The sequence below is a fragment of the Neofelis nebulosa genome, chromosome 16 (assembly GCF_028018385.1).
Source record: "Neofelis nebulosa isolate mNeoNeb1 chromosome 16, mNeoNeb1.pri, whole genome shotgun sequence".
In the NCBI taxonomy this organism is placed as follows: domain Eukaryota; kingdom Metazoa; phylum Chordata; class Mammalia; order Carnivora; family Felidae; genus Neofelis; species Neofelis nebulosa.
The window spans coordinates 58,233,020-58,254,773 of NC_080797.1; the positions used below are offsets into that span (position 1 = coordinate 58,233,020).

The window sequence follows — 21,754 nt, forward strand, 5'->3', positions numbered from 1 at the left end:
GTAAACCAGTGGTTAACCAGTGGTTAACCAAAGACACAGTTGTATGCCTGAATTCTTGGGAGGGGCGAGGTGTTTTTTTTTCTTATCATTGCAAACAAGTAGCCATGTGTGTAATCATTTCCTTAGTGAAGACCCGGGGACAATTGGTAGACAGAAGAGATTTAGGGCTGTGGCACATTTCCAAGAGTGGCCCAAAGGATGAGAAGAAGGTCGGGCGTTTGGAACAGTCACCAGTCCAAACCACAAGGTAGAATTATCAGTGACCTCAAAGGGCCAGATCGATCAATCAATCAATCGATCGATCAATCAAATAACGGCACGTAACCTCAGAAATAGAATCAGCGGAGTTGGCTGCAGTCAGGGAGAGGAAAGGGAATAAGCCGTTCTGTGAGTACAGCCATGCCAGGGACTGAGCTGGCTGCGGGCACACTGTTGCTTTGTTGTTTTTGGCAGAGAGAAACAGAGTTATTTTATTTTCCTTTTTCCAGCTTGCAGCTATTTTTGTAAGAGTCTTCATGAGCACGCCTGGTGAGAAAGGTTCACAGAAGGTCTCTGGAGAAAGGTTCTTGGTGAACTGGGAAGGCGGAAGGAGGAGGTAGACACCACCCAGGGGCGTGATCTTGGTGGGTACCTGTGTTCGCTCAGGGGAAGCTCAGTTCGGCCTGCCTAACCCTAGAGACCCAAGGAGAAACCTGGGACCTCTTCCTCCACAAACTCGGAGGTTTTCATTTGATTTTGAGAGTTAAACTCGAAGCAGAGGTGAGGCCCTCCAGAAAACAGCAGTGCATGAGCTCCCCATTACAGAATAGAAAAGGGGGATCCGAGAGGCCATGGATGCTGCCCGCCCTGATCCACCCACAGCCAGGGCAACCTCACGCTGCGTAGAACAAGTTTCCTGGCGTAGCTGGGAAGGGGAAACACAAGAAGAACACAGGATCACTATTGATTGTGACTCCCATTGATTGGCTGTCCAGTATGTGCCAGGCACTTGCCTCCAAGGGATTTACCATGTGAGCAGGGAATTCTGACAAGTAGACAGACAACTACAAGTTCTGCAATGGAAGGAGAAGGAGAGAACAGCACCTGCCAAGCGTGGGGGGTGGGGCGCTAGAGCAAGGACACCACCATTGTAGGTCCAGGGAATCTGAACAAAGAAGGGAAAGGGGAAACTGTCCACAATGACCACTGAGAGACAGGCAGGTGCAAAGAATGAGGGGCATGCTGTCACTAAGGCCCTTCAGCTCTTTCCCCTGCCTTCCCAGTGCCTATGACGGTATTTCCCAGCCAGGGTCTGGTTTATTTCATTCCTCGGAGACTCCTGGCACATGGAATCATCTCGTGCATGCATCTGAATATTCCTAGGACTAATAGGTTGGGTGCATTTGGGGCCAGAAGTTCACTGGGGATCAAGAAACAGGTCAGGGGGAACCAATCCAGCCCGAGGACAGGCGGGAGGCGGAGAGTCTCTTACTAATTCAGTTTAACATTTGCCCAACTCTATGCTCACTGACTTTGCAAGAGCAAAACAACAGCGGCACAGGCTACAGAGAGTCAAGGATTGACTTTCCAACCCATTTCTGCAGTAAACCGACCAAAGTTAACTTTGGACAACCTACTTCACTTCTCTGGGCCTCAGTTTCCCCCTCTATATAAGAAGAGGGGGTAGGAAACAAACAAATAATCCCTTGGCGGGAGTCTATGAGTCATAGAGTCATAGAGGAGTCATAGAGTCTATGAGCGCAGGCTGAGAATGGGAGTCAGGTATTTAAACAAGTATTTAATGATGCCTGGTTTTCAGGGTAATTATGAGGCTTCAATGGGCTAAGGAAAATACTTTCTATCTTTTCTTCTTTTCTGTTTTCTTCTTGTCAAACATGGAATCTTAATCTTGTTTGGATTCAAAATAAAATGAAAGCTATGAGCTCTCTCCCCAGGGGAAAAAAATGCATGGTCACTGAAATATATAAGTTTTATTATAGGAGGGTTATGGACCCCCGGAGCCCATCTGCGACCCCCTAGGGATGCCCTGAGGCTAGGCAAAGATTTCCCTGGTCCAGAAAGAGCCAACCTTTCCTTCTCAAAAGCATCCCAGCACCACAAAGAGCAACCAACACTTCTTCTAAAATGACATAATGGCTGTCATTTTTCAATTTACAGGAGGGAAAAAGAAAAGATAGGTAGGATTTGATCAATTTCAAGTTTCTCCCCCCATAATTTTTTTTAAACCTTTGGCACCTGCTGCAGCTTGTGTGCTAATGAGTTCCCACAGATGGCAAAATGAATGAGCGAGCAGAAAATGAATATGAACAGAGAACCTTGAGATGTGATTTCATAAAATTATTTTATGCATGCGATGATTTTGAGGACTGAGGAGACCTGCATACATAGAAAGCAGCTGCAGCTTGCTTTGCAAACATCCCTGTGGCCCGGTTCTTAAGGAACGTGACCACTGGCCCCACCGTACACATGCAGGAAATGCATGCCTTCTGTTCTCTGGGGGCTATTGAGCCCCAGACACACACGACTGTTGACATCTCATTCATTTCCAAGCAGGAGGGTAATGTTGTTTTTTCTTTAAAAAACAAAATAACAATGGGGGGCCTGGGGGGCCCAGTCGGTTAAGAGACCGACTTCAGCTCAGGTCACAATCTTGCGGTCTGTGAGTTTGAGCCCCACGTAGGGCTCTGTGCTGACAGCTCGGAGCCTGGAGCCTGCTTTGGATTCTATGTCTCCCTCTCTCTCTCTCGCTGGCCCTCCCCCAATCTCTCTCTCTCTCTCAAAAATAAATAGACATTTAAAAAATTTTTTTTTACTTGAAAACAACCACAACTAATAATAATAATAATAATAAATAAACAGCCCCTGATAATGCCTGTGAGTGATGCATTGGGATGGGGAATTTGAATGTCTTCTCTCCTTGAAGCTGCTCTCCACGCCATACCTCTGAAGGAAGTGGCTCATGTGGCTAACTTATCACCATCATGGGCCATTTGTCTTTAGAAGAATTCAGACTTTGTGGTGTCCTTTCAAAAGGAATTATATCCAAGTTAAAATAGGCCCAAGACAGGCAGCTCTCCCTGCCCATGGGTCCTGTCCCCATGCTTTAATAAAATCACCTTTTTGCATCAAAAAGAAAAAAAAAAAGGGCCAAGACAAAGCGATTGGTGAGCACCAAAGCATACCCAACTCAACCAGTCTTGGAGGAAGTCAAGGAACAGTTGGAAGAAGATATCCTACCGCCAGGCAGGGTCTCTGTCCAGAATCCCTCACCCCATGGACATTTTCTGTGTGCCCACTATGTGCCAGGCACTGTGGGTTCATATACCAAGAAGACACAGCTTCGGGGGCTCAGGATTCAGTTGGGCAGAGGCGGGCCACTGATGTGCATGCAAGAATCTGAGTGGTAAGAGAGCTACAGCCAAGGTGCACAAGGCACAGTGCACCCCGTGTATCTGCAGGGTTGAGGTGGTGCAGGTTTTGGCTAAAGCCTTGCCTGACAGGCAAATACCAGAGCACAGGCTTAGAGGCAGAGAAGAACCTGGGGGATCTGGGAAGGACAGACCACTGATGAATGGGAGTGGGCCAGTTTCTCCACTGCCCTCCCTCCACTGTGCCTTCCCAACCCCAGGAGTCCCGCCAGCTAGAGTCCATGGGCTGGTCAGCTGTGGGGACCTGACATGCCGAGGACAAAGCACAGCCTTTGAGGTCCAATGGCTCCATCTGAATCCCAGTTCCACCAACTGCATTACCATGGCCAAACTCTAGAACTTCTCTGGAACTCAGTTTCCTCCTAAAAATCTCTACTTCTTAAGCATGCTGTGAGGGTAATGAGATGAACTATGGAAAGAACCAGTGTGGTGCCTGACACATGATGAAACCCCGCCCTTCTTACCTGCCAACTCATGGACAGTGGCTTCTACTGAAGCATCAGGAAGCATTCTGGGCACATTGTGAAAGAGAGGCTTGTGCTCAGTTTGTAATGTTGGCCATAGACATGAAGTGGTCACACATATGCCACTCCATAGGAGGTGTTCAGTAAGGGCTGGACCCCATCTGACCAGGCCAGCCTCCCACTCTAGAAGCTTCAGGCCAGTGCCTGGAGTGGAAAGAAAATAGGTGTACCCAGCTGAGATGACGAGTCTCCCAGGCAGAGCACAGGAACCCAGCTCAAGAAGAGAGCTTGGCAGAATCCCCCTCAGCTGCCAGGAGTCTCTGCCTGCTTCAGATGTACCTCCAGGTAGAGAAGAGATAGCACCTTAGGGAGCCAATCATCTTCTGGAGCATTCATCCCACTCAGCACAGAAGATCTAGAAAATCCCATGTCCCATTAGTCTCCTGGAGCCACACTAGTCAAGAATGAGCTGACTTGGACTAAAAAAAAGGGAAAATAATGTACTTCATTCTCCCTGCTTTCTGTAGAAATCTCTGCCATCTTGTCCAAACCATTCCCCTTCTCCTTCTGCTTCCCCTTCCCACAGTCTCCCATCTTCTCCTCCTCTGTCTTAGCAAACTGTTGAGGACATGGCACAGGCTTCCCAGGTATGCCCCAGATCCCAAGACAGGCAGGACATATGCTTACCATTCCTCCCCAGGTGGACCCCCAGAGCTCAAGGAAACCAAACGAGGGGCCACTATTTCTTAGCGCCCCCCCCCTCCACCCGCTGTGCCAGGCCCTGTACTAGGTGCCACACTGCTCTATATTATGCAATCGACACAGTATTGCAAGGTGGCCTTTATCAGCTCTTCTGGTCCCTGAGGAACACTGAGGCTCAGAGAGGTGGAGTGATTTTCCCAGGGTCAGGCAGCGAGGATACAAGAGGGGGAAGGGGGAACACTGTGCCAGCTCTTCCCAAATCATGCTGAACTCTGTCTACAAGACATAGCCAAGGGGGAAGTTAAGTGGCATTTGGATGAAAAGCGGCCAGAGTGGTCCCCCTGAGAGTAGAAAGTCTCCCCAAGGGGGCTCAGGAGGGGCAGCAGGTCCATCTTGAGGGATGTCTAGGGCCTGACACATAGCTGGTACTTAATACCATTGCATGAATTGCTGCTCTCTTGAAAGGTATCAGGGCTCATTCATTCACTGATTCAGCAAACATTAGCTGACCGCCTACCATTCATTCTTTCACACATCAGTCATGCATTCAACAGGTTCATTCATGCACTGAGAACCCACTATGTGCCAGCCACTATTCCAAGTGCTGGAAATAGAAGGAACAGACCCATCTCCTGCCCTCATGGTGTTTACAATCTAGTATAAGGAGATTGAAAAAGGATGTATGTCAATTCACACGTGCATGAAATCATCTCAGACAGTAATACATGCTATGGAGGTAAGACAGTGACAGGAGGGGAGAGGAGTTTCCTTCAGCTACAAGGGTCAGAGAAGTCAATCTGAGGAAGTGAGATGGAGACAAGAGCTGGTGGAAGAGAAAGGAATAGCCATGCAAAGATCTGAGGAAATGGCATTTCAGGAAGACAGAGGGCAGGTGTGAAAGCCCTTCTGTGAAAACAAGCCCATTGCCTCAAAGGACAGCATTGATCAGCTGGAGTGTAATGACGGGGAAGAGTGGCAGGGGCTGGTGACAGGTATGAGGCAGCATGCTACACCCAGGGATGCCAGGGATGCAAACCAGCCACAGAAAATTTCTGAACAATTAAGAGATGATGTATAGGTGTTGGCTGAGCCGGCCTCGTGAAAGATCTTGTGTACCAAGCCGAGGAACTTGGTCTTTAACTTGAAGGTGAGAAAAGTCATTGTGGCCAGAATGCAAGGGAGTAACAGGGTGGAAAGCTCACTGAAAGGGAGGAGGCGGGATGTCAAGGGACATCCTCACAAGGCCATTGCAGTCGTCCTAGGAAAAAAGTGCCAAGGGCTTGAGTTTAAAGTAGTGGTATCTGAGATGGAAAGAAGGGACAGTTTTCAGATACATTAAAAAGGTAAAAGAGGGGCGTCTGGGTGGCTCAGTGGGTTAAGTGTCTGACTCTTGATTTCGGCTCAGGTCATGATCTCACGGTTCGTGAGTTCGAGCCCTGTATTGGGCTCTGTGCTGAGAGCTCGGAGTCTAGAGCTGCCTTGGATTCTGTGTCTCCCTCTCTCTCTGCCCCTCCTCCCCCTCAAAAAAGTAAAATAAAATAAATTTAAATTTAAATAAAAAGGTAAGACAGACTGGACATGATGAACAATGGAATGTGGGGCGAGAATGTGATGTGGAAGCAGGGAGATGCCAGGACATAGCCTGGTTACTGTCCTCAACCTGAGCACATCACTTAGAAATTGAAACTTCCAGGTTAAATATAGACCATTTACCCCTCATGCACAGATGAGGGCTCTCTCTCCCGGATTCTTCTCTTCCATCACTACCTGCTCCTGGTCCACCACCAGGCCTCCAGGATCCTTTGTCCAAGCCTGACCCCTTCCCAGCCCCATTTTGAGAGGCCCCAAGGCCATCACACCAGCCTAGAGCCTCCAAGTCCTTTTAACAACTCTTGCATCTATCCGAGGGCCTCACTGCCCACTCCAGAGTGAATGGCACTCAGTGGAGCAATCAACTGATTGCAAGCAGCAGAAACATAAAGTGAAGTTGAAATAGACTGTATGAATCATCCAGAGATAATGGGCCAAGGGTCTCCAGCCAGATGAGCAAGAGAGCAGACTTCAGGTGACCCAGAACAACCATCTCTCTGCAAAGTACAATGACCTAAGAGCACACATGGAATCATATTGACCTGGGTACAAATTTATCTCTCCTGTCTCCTTATCTGTAGAATGGGGATAACAAGGAGATCCCCATCATAATAATTGCTCTAGGGTCTAGATTCAGTGATGCATGGCACACGGTAGGCACAGTGTTGCTTTGATACTAAAAAGAGAGCAGTATCTCCCTATGACTTAATGAGAATGTATCCATTCATCATTGATCCCCCAGACCCCCAACTCCCAGCAAGGACTTTCTCCTTCACCACTGTCCACTTGTGTGAGTAGCCCTCAAGCTTTAGCATCACCTTGACTTGGAGTCAAAAGCTCCCCTGGGGAGGTGGGACACAAGGCAGGGCCAACAATACTCTGGCGATGCGAGCAACCCAACACGAGGCCAGCAGCAGACAGGAGACTGGCCTGCCTCACCAACTGTGGAACTCAGACACCCTCTGCTGTTTGCTGACCAGTGGATTTGGAGATGGCAGGTTGGTAGGGAGGGGCGGTCAACATCCCAATCATCTCTTCTCCCTGGGAGACACCAACTGTGCAGAGAACTTCAGGGTTCTCTGAGTCCTTTCCAGAAGAATCTACAGTCTCAACTCAGGGCTCAAACTCTCAGACATCACCTCAGATACTTCTCTTGCCACCACATCCACAGTGATCCTGAGACTCTGCCCACCTTCCTCCTTCAGACACATCCATCCTGAGGACTCTGAGCTTGAGGTGAATGGGAGACAGCGCCGCCTCCTTCAGAGCTTCCCAGATATTGAGGAAAGCAGAGAGGTATGGTGTGCTGCCTGAAAGCCATCCACACCCTCCACCCAATCCTCCAGCCTCCCGGCAAGGGTCAGCAGGACCAGGGGTAACTTCCTTACCCAGGCTGGGGTGGCCACCAGCACTTGAAGTTCTTGCCACTAGAGGACACTGGAGAGCAGGGTGAGAACCTAGCTGAAGCCCAGGGTGGTGGTCTCCACTCACCACCCACCACCCCTCCCTGGCTTCTGCCAGTGTGTTAACAGTCACCAACTGGAGGGCCAGGGAACTGTGGCCACCCCTGTGACCAGAGTCACAGAAAATAAATGTCCCAAGGACCCTCCCAGATAAGCCAGGGGTACACCACACCAGACCCGGGTAAGGTTACCAGATAAAATATAGGACACCTAGCTAAGTTTGAGTTTCAGGTACATAACACGTAGTTTTTTAATATAAGTGCATTCCATGCAATATTGGAGACACACATGTTGTAAAATATATTTGTTGTGTATCCAAAATTCAAATTTAACTCAAGCATCGTGTTTTGGTTATCGTTTTTTGCTTAGCTAAATCTGGCAAACCTAGATCCAGGTAAAGGGTCTAGGAAACTCTACCAGGCATGGGCAAGGGAGGCACTGACCCCCTCCTCCGCCCCTGCCAGGCCTCCAGAAATGGAAGCAAGACTTCCATGGTAGGCTTTCTGGAGCCCACCTGCAGCCCAGCCTGGTTGGACAGTGAAGAAACCCTGAGATGCTCTGGCTCTGACATGTCATCAGGAAACACCGCGATAGCAGAGAACCACACTTGGGTTAAACCATTCTTTATTGGTTGGCTTGTCTTCCCAAGCCTGTGTCAGAAACCAAACCACATCTCCCAGCCTGCTGTGTGTGGCCCGGTCCATCCACAGAGGATCCTACAAGTCACAGCCATCCACCCAGTCCTTGAGGTCCTTGCCCTGGCAGTGACGTCTCCAGGCCTCCCTGAGGGTGAGGGATGGGGAAGAGGAGAGACCAAATCAGCTGCAGCCTTTAGTCCCTGCTCAGAGAAGAACAGGAAGGAGGCATGGGCTCTAAACCAGAAGTGAGGTAAGGAAAGGGGCTAGAAAGGGAAAAAGGGACAAGTAAACCCCATTAACTAACAAAGAAGGGGTAAAAAGGGAAGACAACAGCCCTTAAAAAGTCATCTGTCTAGGCTCCTTATTTTACCAATAGAGATACAAGTTTATTTGTTCAAGTTCACCCAGAAGGCAGGGGCAAAGGCCTGGACTCCTGGGGTCCAGAGCCCTAGTCCAGTGCTCTTTTCTTACACCATGCTCCTTCTGCTGACAGTGACGCCACCTTACGAGTGTACAGCCCTTTACAGTCTACATAACACTGTCCTATCCCTCACTCATTTGTCTGCACTCCCCCACTCTCCGCAGCCCTACAACATAGATTAAGTAGGTATCATGTTCCCTATACTCCAGATCAAACACTGAGACTCAGATGCAAATTACTTGCCCAAGATCCGTAGCTAGTAAATGACAGAACTATAGCCACAGCCACGTCTCTTTGGCTACCAGTTCTGGTCTTTCAATTGTTGGTAACTATAGTTTATGGGCTCTTTCAGGACCATTACCTTGCTCCTGCCTCACATTAGCATCTTGAGGAAGGAAGACAAACAAGATCCTGGGGTGCTGCAGTCCCAAGTTGTCAGGGGTTCCAAGCTTTGGTAACTCCACGATGTCAATGTCAAAGAGCCCAATGACCAATTGTGCCCCTAAAGGGCCTCTATAGATCCATCAATGAAGTGTGGTTACCTGGCTCGTTTGTCTCTCCCATTAGACTGTGAGACCCTCGAAGACAAAGACTTGGATCTCAGCCTCTCTGAAGCCCAGCACCCAGCACAGAGCCTGGCACTCTCAGTACGTGCAGTGAAAGAAATAAACCGTCTCTTTCTACTTTCTGGAACCACAGCCTGTTATTAGCCTCAGCCACATCTCAGGGGTGATACCTGACATCAATTTACTCCCAGTGCATAAAAGAGCTGTTCTTTCCTTTAACCCAAAAGGACCCATGTCTTCCATCCCAGGGTGGGGTATCCAAGGCCTCAAACCCTTAGACTCCTGCCGAGCCTGCCCTCACCCTTCCTGACCTTATAGCTGTGTGGTATGTCCTGCCGATCCTGCCCTACTCCAGATTCCGGTCCTGGAATGTCAACTGTTCCCAGGCCAACACAGCTCCAAAGCTGTAGCCATTGTCAAGGCACATCTTGAACCTTCTTTAGATTCACAGTCATTTCTACCTTGTCCTCTTCTTCACTGCCACATATCATCTGTCCCCATGCCTCCTCCACAGCCCTCCTAGCCAACCCCCCTCCTGTCCATCACCCCTGCAACTGTCCTAGTGCAGACCCTGGATCTCTCACCTGGACTCCTACAAAGGCTTCCCCACCATCCCCCTACCTCTAGTCTCTCTCCCTTCCCTCCACTCCTGGGCTAACATTCACTGCCTCCCAGACTGCTTTACCTGCCTTGTGACAGTCACATCTGTCTGTAGTTCCGGGGCTGCGGCCACCTAGTGTATTTCACCCTCCCCACATTCCACCCCTGCTGGTCTCTCATCCAGAAACGTGGGGAAAGGGAGGTTGGAGACTAAGCAGTGAGACCCCCATCAGAGAAGGCTGTAGGGCCACTGCCTCAGACGCCACTCTGCGAACCAAAGATCTAGTCCAGTGCCCCATGAGATGCTCATCCAACTCCCTTGACTGTGAGGATGGTGGCTGCAAAGGCCATCTTGTGGGAAACAGGCAGGAAAAGAGAAAGTTGACAGGATGAGGCTCCGGGGCACCCACCCATGCTTCAAGCAAGGAATTGCTTCTTTGATCCGTTGTGCATCTTGGGCTTTTCTACCAAAGTTAGTTTAGATGAAGATGCCACAGTTAAAGAAGCAAACTGACGGACAAGGTTGGCTAGACCCGGGTCTGGCGGACCTGTAGGCAGGCACCCTAACATAGGCACATTTTGGGAGAGCCAGGCTTGTCTCCATGAGCTGCAGTGAATTCCTCACCCTCCCTGACACTCAGCGTGTTGTCCGTAAATAGCGATCTCTATGGTCGAAAGTCACGTGCAAAGTAGATTGTGAAGCCAGGGAACGGTGGCCAAAACAAAGTGAACACTCAGAAAAGAAACTTCCCTCTTGCTGTCCACTAGTCCTGGCCACATCACCCAGGGGGGTTCCAGACCACGTCACTTACCAGCTGGCCAGCCCCTGGGGCTGTTGAGCTATCTTCATGGCACAGATGACAGTGTCCTTAAGGTTAGGATTCAGCAAGTCTGGGGTGGGAGGCAGAGAAACATGATGAGAACATGATGAGGGAACAGGGGACAGAGCTAGACATCCACACTCTGTTTCTCTCTCTCTTACACACACACACACACACACACACACACACGCACACGCCTTCCACAATCCTAAATGCAATCCTGTCTCTCAATCTCTGTCACTGTATCACTCCCTCCCCACATTCCTATATCTCTCAGAACAGTCTCCCATCCGGGACCCCAAATCAGATTCATGGAGGACCCATGCTCATCACTTGCCCCATCCCACTCTCCTTGGGAGGCCCAGAGGGTCTCCCACTCAGATTCCCACTCAGAGATAAAGACAAGGGGAGCAAACCACCCCAGGAAAGAAGCAAAGGCAGATGCAGAGGCCTGGCCCCAGGCAGCCCCAAGCTCAGGCCCGACCCTACCGGAGCAGTACATCTGGCACCAGTTGGGGACATCTGTGCTGAGATTTTTGCACCACTTCCGGCTGCTGATCTGGAAGATGCCATTGTTGGTGCTCCCATCGGCTTCATGGTCCACAGCAGCTGTATTGAAGCCACTTGTGAAGTAAGCAAGACAGACCCCTGCATAGGGTGGAGACGCAGGCCTGAGGGTCAGATGACCGAGGCCAGCACAGACCAGGACACTCATGGTGCTGACACCACACAGTAGCTCCTCCGAGCCTCAGCTCCTGCTTCAAGGTGGTCAGGGCTGCCGGACTCCTGCCTACTTTGCAAATGACTCCATCAAGGCTCAGGGGAGCAAGTGACTCACTCAAGGTCACCACAGCTACCAAAGAGCAAGAGTCGAGGCTGTTCCCTCAGGCCTCCTGACTCCTAGAGCAGCCTCCCCGCTACCTTACCACTCAGCACACAGTGGGGCCCAAGAAATCTTTGTGGGCTGAATGAACAAGAAAAAGCCAAATCTTTAGAGGCAAGATGAGGAAGACACAGCTGAGCTAGCAAGGAGGCAGGCAATAGAAAAAAAAAAAAAAAACAAAATGAGTCCAGATGTGGCTGGACTTCACAGGTTCCCAAAAATCTACCAGCAGCTTGAAAAGTTTGGTGTTACTGGTTTGCTCAGTCTACCCTAAAAGTCAATGGGACTATCCTATCCTCTTGGTGGCCATTATGATTAGGGTACTAAGCTATTCTGTTCCCTTGGCAGGTGACCTTAGCAGCAGGGGTAGAGGATGAAGGAGAACTCTGACCGGGCTGCTTGTGGCCTGCCTCTAATGTATCGAACTTGTGCTGAGTGTCACCTACCCATCATAGAACATTTGATGTCCAAAGGAGAGCTGAAGCTCGGAAAACTGCCAAGGGCACACTTCCTGAGTGAGAGCGGGGAGGGAGGCTAGGAGGAAGGGGAGGCACCTGGGGGGAGCCTGGGGCAGCCTGGAAGGGAGAGGGGTTCTCACAGTCAGCCATGCTGTATCCCCGGTATCCCTCCATGCCGAAATCCTGGAGGGCTCTGGCCAGCTCACAGCGACTGTAGACCTTGGCCTGGCCGGAGGTGAGCAGGCAGCTGAGCAGAGTGGCAAAGACCAGCAGCATGATGCCCGGAGGGCACAGTTGCCTTCTGGGGTCCCAGCTCCTGCCTTCCATGCACAGCCCCTGCCACGCTGGCTTACAGCTGGGTTTTGAGATGGCAGACAGCTCAACAGCCCTGGCCGTCCAGTCACAGAAGGTTACCCTTTGGAAGAAAAAGAAAACCAGGGCCTGAGCGTACCTGGGGAATGGGGCAGAAGGCTCCGACATTGCAAATCAGCTCCCTTGCGGCCCTGACGAAGCATCAGCCACGCCTCTGAGATTCGAGATCCAGGAGAGGGTTCCCTAAGGCCATCTCCTCTCCATCTTGCTCTATCCTTTCCCCAGCAGCTGAGAGGGGAAGCCACATGGGGAAGAACATGAGCCTATTTGGAGCTCCATACCACCTGCCAGGCATGATCGAATCCCAAAGCCCTGTGTTACACAACTAGGAAGGGGCAAAATTTGGAATGAGACCAAAGTTTACAGGACTCCAGAGCTCCATAAGTTATGGCCATGAGCACGTGTTTCCGGAGGGCAAGGGCCCAGCAATGTCATCACAGTGTAAGTCAGTCCCTAAAACCCGGCCATCAGAGGAAGTCTCTCCTAGTGCTGAGCCTGGACTGAAATAAAGTCCCCCGTACAACACTGCCACCCAGCAGCCCTCCCAATGGAGCAGACCTTTCACATACACATGGCCCCGAGGTGGTACTGAAACTCTCCTGCGTGCCCACCACCCTTTCTAAACCATCACCTTGCAAAAGCCTCTTTCCTTTCAAGCTCTGACCTCGGTTCCTTTGGCTTGCCTCTCAGCTCTGGCTCTGTTGGCCAGCCCTTGATATCACGGAGGACATTCGTCCCTGGTTATGACCTCCACTCTGTCTCAGCCACCCACTCCCATGGCCTTGCCATCCCTGCATCTTACCCCCTCCCCTCCTCTGGCAACCCTCCATTCCAGTGTCTCCTTGACCCCAACCCCTGACACATCTTCCCACCTCTCCTGTGACCTCTATCCCACCACACCTGCTGTCCACCTTCAGAGATAGACACACAAACCTCCACACACCTCACAAAAGGGTGTCCCTGAAAACCCCTGGCCTCCAACCCCAATGGGCCTTCAAGCCATTGAGGGTGACAAGTGGATTAAGGGTGGGGCTTCTCAGTGAGCCCTGAGTTTGAACCCCACCTCCTCACTGCTAAACATCTCTGACTTTGGACACTTCCCAAGCCTCATTTTCTTCAGCTATGCGACAAGGAAGTGAATAATACCTGCCTCGTAAGATTGTTGAAAGAATGAATGAGAAGAGAAAGGCACGGGGAGAACTTAGCTCTTTGTACTAAAAATAGGTTAGTTATTTCTATTATGGAGTATTTCTGGCATCAGCACTAATGCTCGTCCTTGGCCAGCTTTCTCTCCCCCATTTCCCTCAAAGAGTATTCAAGACGCTCATGGCTGTCCGCAAGCCTCCTCCCCTCCCTGACCCACCCCCAAGCTCCCAGAAGACCTCACCTCCTGCCTCACTGAGGCAGCAGTGGCCTCATCCCGCTCACCTCCACCCCTCTAGCCTGACCATGCGTCGCCCCTGCGCTTATCAAGGTCCGTTGCATCTGTGAACTCCAGATTTCACCCTTTCCTGCCTCTCAACCTTGCCCCATGGATCACCTCTCCTCTCTTGGGGTCCTCGGCACTTCCTCCTACCGCCTCTCCTTCCTCTGATGCATGGATGCGCTTGGGTCTCATCATTATCTATACTGACTGGTCTCGTTCCCTCTCTTCTCATGGAAACGTCTATGGGAAAAATTACCCCTTTCTCACCTCCCCTTTTGCTTTCAGCCCCATGACGGTTAGCTTCAGCACCACCACCACTCGCCTGAAACTGTTCTGCCCAGTTCAATGGGCCTTGTCACTTCTCGTCCCACAGGGGCCCTCAGCAGCCCTTCTCAGTGCTGACCAATTCACCTGTGGCCTCTCTTCCTTCTCTTGGCTTCCATGATGCCCCCTCTCCTGGGTCCCCTGCTTCTTCTCAGGCTATTTCTTCTGATTCCCCTTTGTGGACTCCACTCTGCCTACGTCTTAAGTGCTGGCATGCTCGTCAGCCTTTTTCCCTCCTCTTTTTCACATCAGGATACCCTGTGGACAGCCCCACTGTGAACTGCCACCCGCGGCTGATGACGTCATATTCCGTCTTCCCCAGAACGGTAGACGTCCTATGCAGCTGCCTCCTGGACATCTCCACTTGGATATCCCACAGTCACCTCAGACTAAGCATGTCCAAAACAGAACTGATGTCCCCACTAAAATCTGCTTCCTTTAAGTCTTTCATTTCTGGGTTTCAAACATTCTTGGCTTTAAACACATTTATCCAAACTAGAAATATGGATGGCATTCTTCACTCCTTCTGTCACTACCCCCCTTCACCCTTCTCTAACCATAGATCCCAAAGTGCCACTGATTGTACCCTCCTCCAAGAGTTCAGACCACCATCATGGCATGCCGGTGGGCTCCTTACACCTAGTCCTGACTCTTCCGAACTGTTCTACACACATTTACCACCATGAGTTGTTTTTTTGTTTTTGTTTTTTGTTGTTTTTTTTTTTAACAAAAAGCCTGGCCACCTGACACCCTGCACTGGCTCCCTTCATCATTGCTCCTAGGCATGGTCCACAAGGCCGCTGGTGACTCAGCCATGTGGACCTCTTTTCACTCACACAGTGAGTTCCTGTAATGCCATACTGTTCGCTCATGGTGATCCCACTGTCTGAAGCAGTAGCCCTCTCCTTCCTTTCCATGGCTAACTCTTACTATACTTGAAGGGTCACACCAGAGCTGAGTTCTCCAACACCCCCACACTCCTCGAGCACCCTGTGCCTCTGCTGTCCCTCTGTCACACTGGACTGTAATATGTATGAGTCTTTCCCACCATGAAGTGAACTTCCAAAGAACAATGGCCATCTTGTTTCTTTTCACATCCTAAGCATCAAGCAGAGCTGCTGGTTTGGAGTGGCGGCTTAAACTGAAGTATCCTGAGGTCCTGACCCCAACAGCCTGAACCCTCCCCAGCAAAGTTGGAGGCGGAGAGGTCAGGAGTCAGGGGAACCTCACTGAGTTCTCCAAACCTGGCGGACACTGAGCTGGGCCTTTCCTGGATGTTTTCTAACTTAATCTCATCTAATCTTCTCAACAACTCGAGAGGCGTAGGAGTAATAGCCCCCTTTATGGATGAAGAAACCAAGTTGACTGCTACATGGAGATTGTTTTTGACTTTTTGTAGCCAAGAGATTTAAAACTAATTTCGTCTTGAGTGTTTCACGGCAGGTCAAGGTGTACAAGGAGTGAGGTCTGATAATTCAGAGACCAGACACCCGCCAGCAAGGTCTCCTCTCTCTCTCAGCTGGGTGCTCTCCCAGCCCAGGACTAACCCCCCTCCATTTCTGACCACGACCTTTCTTTTTCCATGCCCCTCTCTGGCCAGGCCAGCCAGGGACTGGTTAACAGCTGCAGAAAGAGGGGAAGGGGGCTCACTGATCAGGTGTCGTCCCCACCAGAGCTGACACAGCAGTGACAGTGGCGGCAGCAGCAGTGACCCAACACCCTGCTTCAGCTCAGGACACCCCCATGATAGTGCTAGTGCCCCAGGCACCCAGCTTTAAGAGAATGATGCGGGAGGGCAGGCTCCAGACTGACGTAGAGCCTTCTGGAACCTCCCAGTTCTGTGACCTCATCTTCTAGAACCATCTTCACCCACTGAGCTTCAACTGGCCCCTGGGAATATGTTAGGAGTAGCTAGGCCCAATGCTTCTTGGCCATCTACACACACACACACAAACACACACACACACCACAATATGTTGAAGGATGACTCCTCAGCTCCCGACAGGACCCTTCAGGTTGTTGCCCAGGGATGACAATGGCAGGTGCACACCGCCCCCTCAGGCAGCCTCCCTCACCGTCAAACTGCTCCACTGGCAAAAAGTTCTTCCTTAGTGCTGAGCCACAGAAGGCCTGCCTTCTGCATCTGAATGATGACAGTTCAGTGTGGACAAGCCTAGGACAAAGGTGATGCCGCGGACCCTAAAGCTTGAGGGTCAAAGAAGTGAAGTGGAAGGACACGTGACACCTGTGTCTGTGCCCCACAGGGAAGTCTTTTTCTGTGATCAGTTCATTTCACTTGTTAATTCAAGGTAGTTAACATGCAGTGCAGTCTTGGCTTCAGGAGTAGAACCCAGTGATTCATCTCTTACATATGACACCCAGTGCTCATCCTCACAAGTGCCCATCACCCCTTTAACCCCTCCCCCCATGCCTCCAGCAACCGTCAATTTGTTCTCTGGCCGAATAGCACACCATTGTGTGCATATAGCACATCTTCTCTAACCATTCATCTGTGGAGGAACATTTAGGTTTTTCCACATCTCAGCTGTTGTGAATAATGCTGCAGTGAACACGAGAGTGCTAATATCTTTTTGAGATCCCGATTGCAATTATTTCAGAAAAATACCCAGAAGTGGGACTTCTAAACCATACGGTCATTTTATTTTTACTGTTTTCCACTGTGGCCGCACCGTCTTGCATTCCCACCAACAGCGTACGAAGGTTCCAATTTCTCTACATCTTCGCCAATGCTTTGTGGTCCTTTGTTTTTTTGATAAGAGGCATCCTGATAAATATGAGGTGATATCTCCCTTGTGGTTTTGATTTGCATTTCTTGAATGATTAATGACATTAAACGTTTTGTGTTTTTGTTTTTGTTTCACATATACCTGTTGACCATTCACGTGTCTTCTTTGGAGAAATGTCTTTTTGGCATCAGTATTTCTTTAAAAAATTTTTTTTAATGTTTATTTTTGAGAAAGAGACAGATACACACAGAGTGCGAGTGGGGAAAGGGTAGAGAGGGAGACACAGAATCTGAAGCAGGCACCAGGCTCTGAGCACTCTGCACAGAGACTAATGTGGGGCTCAAACTCATGAACCTCGAGATCATGACCTGAGCCAAATTCAGACACTTAACCAACTGAGCTACCCAGGTGCCCCATGGCATCAGTATTTCTTAAAGGCTCCCCAGATGACTTCAGTGTGCAGCCAGGCTTGAGCCTTCAGAGCTCTGGACTTGAGCTAAGTACACCCAAGTTCAATGTCTTGCTCTGCCCCCTACTGGCTATTTAGCCTGCCCTGCCCACTAGAACCACAGCACTCAATCTCCCCAAGCCTCATTATGCTCCTCTGTAAAATGGAAATAATCCTTTCGTAATGCATGAAGATGCCTACCACTTAGTTCAGTACATTTTAGCTCTTGTTTTTATTGTCTGGCCCTTGGTGGTGATTCTGTCTGGTTGAGATTTGGGGTTTTTATTGCATTGGCCTGTTTTTACTATTTTATCGCTTCTTTTTATTGAGTAATCTTTCAGCTTATTTTATTTTATTGTATGTTTTGTTATTTCCCACTTGACTTTCACTTTTAACTGGTGAATAAGAAACAGCAGCTCAAAAGGAACAGTTATGAGGGCAGATAAGGTCCCAGTTGGGGGTCAGTGGGTCTTTATTTCTCCACTGAGCTCTGCGGGAGACTTTCCTGTTGCCCCAAAGGCAGCTCATATTCTTGACCACATCCTAGTAGAGACCCTCCACTGACTCCTTGCAGGTTTAAGTTCTCCAGAAGCAGCTCTTACATTCCTGGTTCTCAGCCCCCGGCAGCACATTAGAGAAAATGCTGATGCCTAGGCCCCATCCCAGGCTAATCACATCAAAATCTCTGGGGTGGGGCTCAGGCATCAGTATTTTTTTTAATGTTTCCAGGAGATCCCCAAATGCTACCGGGGCTGAGAACCACTGTCCTAACCAGACTTTTTATAGATCCTTAAATATGTGATAATGCTTTGCATCCATGTCATATATGCTATGCTTCATGTTATTCCCTCTGTCAAACACATCCTTTCTATCCAACTCCCTGTTGGCTTCTAGTCCTTTAAACATCACTGAAGCTGGGCTTCCTCCTCTGGCCCACTTGGGCTGAGCTGGGAGTCCCTGGTACCCTTGCACAGCATCTAACGCTAATATGTCATCTTGCCTCCATCACATGACATCAGTACCTTCCTCATTGCTCCCAGCAGACTGGGAGATGCCTCACGAGTCCCCTATGTCTATTTTCCCACTGTGAAGAACAAGATTTTTTAGGGGTGCCCTGGTGGCTCAGTCGGTTAAGCGTCTGACTTCGGCTCAGGTCATGATCTCGCGGTTCGTGAGTTTGAGCCTCCCGTTGGGCTCTGTGCTGACAGCTCAGGGCCTGGAGCCTGCTTCAGATTCTCGGTCTGCCTCTCTCTTTGCTCTTCCCCTGGCTCACGCTCTGTCTCTCTCTTCCTCTCTCTCTCTCTCTTTTGTCAAAAAGAAATAAATACTAAAAAACTTTTTTTAAAAAGAACAAGATTTTTTGGTTTTTTTTTATTTTTTAAAATTTATTTGTTGTTTAATTTACATCCAAGTTAGTTAGCATATGGTGCAACAATGATTTCAGGAGTAGATTCCTTAGTGCCCCTGACCCATTTAGCCCATCCCCCCTCCCACACCCCCTCCAGTAACTCTCTGTTTGTTCTCCATATTTAAGAGTTCTTTATGTTTTGTCCCCCTCCCTGTTTTTATATTATTTTTGCTTCCCTTCCCTTATATTTATCTGTTTTGTATCTTAAATTCCTCATATGAGTGAAGTCATATGACATTTGTCTTTCTCTTACTAATTTCGCTTAGCATAATACCCTCCAGTTCCATCCACGCCGTTGCCAATGGCAAGAGTTCATTCTTTTGGGTTGCCAAGTAATACTCCATTGTGTATGTATATATATATACGTATATGTATATATATATACATATATATATACGTATATATACATATATACGTATATATATACACATGTATATATATACGTATATATATATATACCACATCTCCTTTATCCATTCATCCATCGGTGGACATTTGGGCTCTTTCCATACTTTGGTTATTGTCGACAGTGCTGCTATAAACATTGGGGTGCGTGTGTCCCTTCGAAACAGCACATCTGTGTCCTTTGGATAAATACCTACTAGTGCAATTGCTGGGTCACAGGGTAGTTCTATTTTTAATTTTTTGAGGAACCTCCACACTTTTCCAGAGTGGCTGCATCAGTTTGCATTCCCACCAACAATGCAAAAGAGATCCTCTTTCTCCGCATCCTCGCCAACATCTGTTGTTGCCTGAGTGGTTAATGTGAGCCATTCTGACAGGTGTGAGGTGGTATCTCATTGTGGTTTTGATTTGTATTTCCCTGATGATGAATGACGTCGAGCATTTTTTCATGTGTCTGAAGAACAAGATTTTTTTAATTCTAGGTAAAGAAATGAAGAAATGAAAATCATCTAGTCAATTGATTCAGAAACATTTTAGCCCAGGGTACTCTCTCAGGAGAGCACTGAAACTGGTCCCAAAAGAGTGTGCCAGGGACACTGTGGACATGGAAAAAACAAGTCTTCCTCTGGCCACACGTAGGGAGAGCCTGGAGCCCCTAGGGAAAGACCTGTTCACTTGGTCCATCCAAACCTAGTACATCAAAAACAGAATTCACCTCTTCTCCGTAAGTGATGTTTCTGTTTTTTTCACCACCGATCACAGCACATAGTGTAATTGCAAGATATGGTTATCAGGAGTTCTTAGGCATATAAAGTCACTAACCCTACACTAACTAGTCTCACACCAGCATATTCTTTTAGTTTTGTGTCTCCTTTATCATTCTGTCTTCCTTCGTATAATGGTTAATTTTATGTGTCTACTTAACTGGGGCATAGGGTGCCCAGATATTTGGTCAAACATTATCTGTGTGTCTGTGAGGGTGTTTCTGGATGAGACTAACATTTTTTTTCATTGCAATGTATTTGACATGTAACATTGTATACGGTTAAAGTGCACAACCTGTTAATTTCATACATTTATACATTGTCACATGATTGCCATGGTGGTAATAATTAGCCACCGTGATACATAATTATTTATTTCTAGTGGTTGGAATAATGGAGTTCCAATCTCCTGGCAAGTTTGAGTATTATAATACAATATTATTGTCCGTATTCACTATACTGTGCATTAGATGAAATTAACATTTATTTATTTTCTTTTTTTTTAAATATAATCTATTGTCAAATTGGTTTCCATACAACACCCAGTGGAAATTAACATTTAAATCAGATAAATGTAGTAAAGGAGACTGTCCTCCCTAATGTGGGTGGGCCTCATCCAATCAGTGGAAGACCTGAATAGAACAAAAGGATTGATTCTCCCTGCATAAGAGAGAGCCCCCCTGCCTGCGTTCAAACACAGATATCAGCTTTTTTCCTGCCTATGGAATCAAACTGAAATATCAGCTCTTCCTGTGCCTCAAGCCTGCCAGCCTTTGGACTGGAACTACATCATTGCTTCTCTTGGGTCTTCAGCTTACCAACTCACCCCACAGATCTTGGGACTTGCCTGCCTCCATAATTGCATAAGCCTTATCATAATTTTTTAAAGGTGTGTGTGTGTGTGTGTGCGCGCGGTCACCATTGTAACCAAACATTTTTACGGATATGTAGATATAGATATATACATCCTACTAGTTCTGTTCCTCTGGGGAACCCTGACTGATCCCCTCCTTGTGTGAGGTTTGTAGAAAATCACGTAACAGTTGTCAGGTTCCTCAGTTAACATTATTCCCTCCCTTTCCCTGGTGCCACTACTGCTGACCTCCTGCCCACCCTTTTATGGTTCGTGGCTTCTACAGCACAGGGCAGCTGGCTGAGAGCAGCAGACCTCGGCTGGGGTTCTGATATTACAAAACTTACTAGCCCTGTGACCTCGGCAGGGTACTTAGCCTCACTGCCCCTCAACATCTTCACCTATAAAGTCAAAAGAACGGCCACTCACGGGGCTGTTGAGAGGATTAATGATATAACATGCAAAGCATCTTATACAGGACCTGGCACCAAGCAGACTCAATGAAAAGGTGGTTTCTAATTATTAGTATTTTGGGGAGAGGAAACCGAGTAACCGTTCTTTTGAGAAGTGCACCTGAATTGTCAAAATGAGCTCCGAGTAAAGGCACCGAATGGTGCTGCAAAGTAAAAGCAGGAAGCTTGTTTTAACCGATCAGAGGCCTTTTCCTCATCCAAGTCTGTGCTGTGTTGGCCCTCTCTGAAGTCACAAGATCTCTGGATGAGCAGGGAATCACTCTACTAGCATTCATCTTCTGGGACTTACATCGCAGGGATTTGCTCTCAGGGCAACCAACACCGCCCAAAGGAAAAGGGAAGACATCCGTCTTCACAGAAGTACTTGTTCATTCCTGTCACACTCTCCCTCCTCATCCTGATGGCCCCCAGAGGTCAAAAATGGGTCTCCATCTCTGTTCCTGCCACTCTGGCCGGTGCTCAGCCTGACTTCTCTGGGACTGCGATGATTTCCTAATGGT

The 21,754-nt window shown here is 48.7% G+C and overlaps 1 protein-coding gene across 6 annotated transcripts in view; it reads right to left on the reverse strand.

Moving 5' to 3' along the window:
• Positions 1-8,254: 8,254 nt before the first annotated feature.
• Positions 8,255-21,754, reverse strand: part of SPACA3 (sperm acrosome associated 3) — a 38,367-nt gene continuing 24,867 nt past the window's right edge. For 3 of the 6 annotated variants that reach the window (XM_058706020.1, XM_058706016.1, XM_058706022.1), the window contains 4 exons: positions 12,175-12,449; positions 11,183-11,341; positions 10,685-10,763; positions 8,255-8,430 (listed from right to left, as the gene is read on the reverse strand). In XM_058706020.1, the coding sequence (XP_058562003.1) occupies positions 8,364-8,430; positions 10,685-10,763; positions 11,183-11,341; positions 12,175-12,361 (492 nt within the window). In that variant the 5' untranslated portion in view covers positions 12,362-12,449 and the 3' untranslated portion in view covers positions 8,255-8,363. Of the gene's footprint in view, positions 8,431-10,684; positions 10,764-11,182; positions 11,342-12,174; positions 12,450-14,243; positions 14,695-15,806; positions 15,968-21,754 lie in introns of those variants that run through there. The other 3 variants (XM_058706019.1, XM_058706018.1, XM_058706017.1) reach the window with 3 other exon arrangements.